This window comes from Hevea brasiliensis, unplaced genomic scaffold, assembly GCF_030052815.1.
Source record: "Hevea brasiliensis isolate MT/VB/25A 57/8 unplaced genomic scaffold, ASM3005281v1 Scaf608, whole genome shotgun sequence".
Lineage (NCBI taxonomy): Eukaryota > Viridiplantae > Streptophyta > Magnoliopsida > Malpighiales > Euphorbiaceae > Hevea > Hevea brasiliensis.
Window position 1 is genome coordinate 25,348 of NW_026615149.1, and position 2,883 is coordinate 28,230.

Here is a 2,883-nt window from a genome sequence, read left to right on the forward strand (position 1 = left end):
CTTAAAACATTAAAATAAGAAACCATTTTATCATGCATTATTAATTATATTAAAATATTTAAAAATAAAAAAATGGAATAAATTGTAAATTACTAAAAACACAACAACTTCATTTATTAGGCTTTTCTCGGTTCTTTGAGATCTCACGTCAAATGTGGAGTGTATGTATGTAGCGCTTATATAGAATGAGAGGTCTTGATAAAATTGTCATGATTTTATTAAATTGCATAGTCTTGTTTCTGAGTGCTATGTGTGTGCGTATTGACAAAAAAAAGGAAGACCTTGAGGAGTGAGCCCAAAGAGTGTCCCAATGTAACCTTAGTTGAGGTCAACAGTGTGTGGGCATATTTAGGAACTAGTCCTTCGGGATTTCACATTTGATGTAGAGTGTGCATGTGTAGCGTTTATATATTATGAAAAGTCTTAATAAAATTACTATAATTTTATTAAAATGCTAAGTTCTGTTTCTAAATACTGCGTTATATTTAAAAAAAAAAGATTTTCTCAAAAATAAAAAACAAAAAACCTTAATTTTTAGGGTTGCTGGTCCATACAAGGGATGGTCCAATTTCTCTTGGGTAAAATCAAGCTACGATCATTTCATGGGATTGCGGTCCAACCATGGTAATCTTGTCAACCGCCAAGTGCCAAATCATGCTGCAATTGTTGGTCCCGGTTGGTGAAATTAATGTAGACGATATTTTCGTTTTCCCACTTGCCGCAACAGTACAATTCCTCCACTATATAAACCGAATCCTCCACTATATAAACCGACCATCCTACTCAGCCCCAACACCATAGCCTTGCTTCGCCTGCTAAACTTTCTTTCCCTCTATATAACAAAAGCAGCTAGGGCTAGACGAAGAAGACACACAACAGCAGCAAAGCTATAAGATGCCTTGCCTTTACATCTCTACTAACGTTAATCTCGCCGATGTTGATACTGAAGCCATCTTCTCCGACGCCACCAAAGCTGTCGCCACCATCATCGGAAAACCTGAACATGTAAATCCTCTCTTTCCCTTCTCTTTTCTTTGCTTCCTTATCGTTTGTAAAAGATAAAATTCACCTCGAAAATACATCAGAATATTGAGCATACCGTTCAGGAATTTAGATATGAATAATTAAAGATGATAAATAATAAATTAATTTGCAGCATTGGAATGTTGTGTGGTGGATACACAGTAGCCAACAACGACAAATAAGTCTGCTTCGTTGCAGGGCCTTTTAATATCTTAAATGACACCTAGCTAGCTACCCACCCATTACATTGAAGCCATTTGATTAGGTCCCACAACCCTAAGAGAAATATTTTAATAAATATTTAATTACATTTCATATTTGATAAACCATTTTCGTGGAAATGAAGGTTGAAGGAACCAATTAAGCAACTGCTCCTGCCATTTGACCGTTATAAATGAAGAAGTTTCAGTCAATAGGTCACATCGCATTCTTGTAAGACATCATTCGTGTCTACACCATATATATATATAAGCCAAGTGCAAATTCTAATCTTTCATCTTTTTTAAGAAGGACCTGAAACAAAATTTGTCTCCTTCATTTCACACTTTAAAGCTTAGAAGAGTATACTAATTATCATACTAAACTTGATTTTTTTTTTTCTAATTATCATACTAAACTTAGCTTAAGATATTCAGCTAGACCTAGGTCGGCAGGCCCATCCTAACTTAGAACAACAGAAGCTTTTTCTTCTTTTCTTTATATGAGCAGAGGTTATCAAATCTATATAAGCAACACACTTCTTGCTATTTTGGCTGGAAACATGTATATAAAAGTATATTAAGAAACTAAATGCCGCAAAATGAGAGATTTAATGGCTCGACAATTCTTTCCACCTGTAAATGTCTCATTCGCAGTCAGAATAGGTAAAAATAGAGATGCTTTCCTTTTAAAAATCCAAACATACACACATGTATAGAATGCAATTCAAGTTTCTTATTACTTAATTGCCAACTCATGCATGTCCACACATGATCATGTCGCTTGCTCCCTGGATTTAGAATACAACTGTTGTATCGTTGATTATGGTGGATTTCGTCATACTGCGTTATAATCTGAAAACTGAAAGATACTTAAGTTTGTTTAATTCCCTAATTAAGTTGGTGATGATTGCAGTTTGTGATGGTGATACTGAAAGGATCGGTGGCCATATCTTTTAATGGGAACAAAGAACCAGCTGCATATGCTGAGATAGTGTCGATGGGTGGGATTAACAAAGAGGTGAAGAGAGATCTGATTGCCACTTTAGGCACTATTCTTGAGAACAAGTTATCTATCCCCAGGACCCGTTTCTTCCTTAAAGTTTTTGACACCACTGCTGGGCGTAACTCTTCCAAATTATAATGGATTTTTATTTACTAGTTATTGTATTTTGTTTCAGTTTCCATCATTAATCTATCTCTATGTATCTTTTCAAATTTAAGTGTCATTAATGCTTTTATTATGTCAGAAATGTTAGTTTTTAATCCTCATGGATCTGGATTTTATTTTATTAATATGATTTCATCTGGAGTTGGAATTTTAAAACCTTACAGTTTTGGAGATCGATGACAATATATTAAATTTATATTTTATATAAAAAATCATAAAATACTAATCAAATATCAAATAGATCACACCTTCTTATAAAGTGAACATGTTAGGAAAATTAATTAAGGACATATGAATTTGATTATATTGAGTTGACTTTACCTAAATATATACATATCCATATTTCTAAATAAATTGAGATTGAGCTATTAAACAAATCAATCATTTCTTTAATCTGTTGAACACATAAACTCGTTAAAATCATAAAAATTAAACATAAATTGACACAACTATGCATCAGAGAGTAAATAAACAATAAAAAATATATCCAAC

At 33.1% G+C, this 2,883-nt stretch overlaps 1 protein-coding gene across 1 annotated transcript; it reads left to right on the forward strand.

Annotated features, from left to right (window-relative positions):
* The first annotated feature begins 768 nt into the window (after window positions 1-768).
* On the forward strand, window positions 769-2,486 carry LOC131177591 (uncharacterized). Its single transcript, XM_058142630.1, has 2 exons — window positions 769-1,005; window positions 2,137-2,486. The coding sequence occupies exons 1-2, from the start codon at window positions 895-897 to the stop codon at window positions 2,362-2,364; spliced, it is 339 nt and encodes a 112-aa protein (XP_057998613.1). The 5' UTR covers window positions 769-894; the 3' UTR covers window positions 2,365-2,486.
* Window positions 2,487-2,883: the final 397 nt, after the last annotated feature.

What these genes read in the sequence shown, in the direction of transcription:
- LOC131177591 (XM_058142630.1), top strand. Translation starts at nt 895, where the DNA reads ATGCCTTGCCTTTACATCTCTACTAACGTTAATCTCGCCGATGTTGAT. An exon ending in TCATCGGAAAACCTGAACAT is followed by an intron (nt 1,006 to 2,136) that starts GTAAATCCTCTC and finishes TGATGATTGCAG; the next exon opens with TTTGTGATGGTGATACTGAA.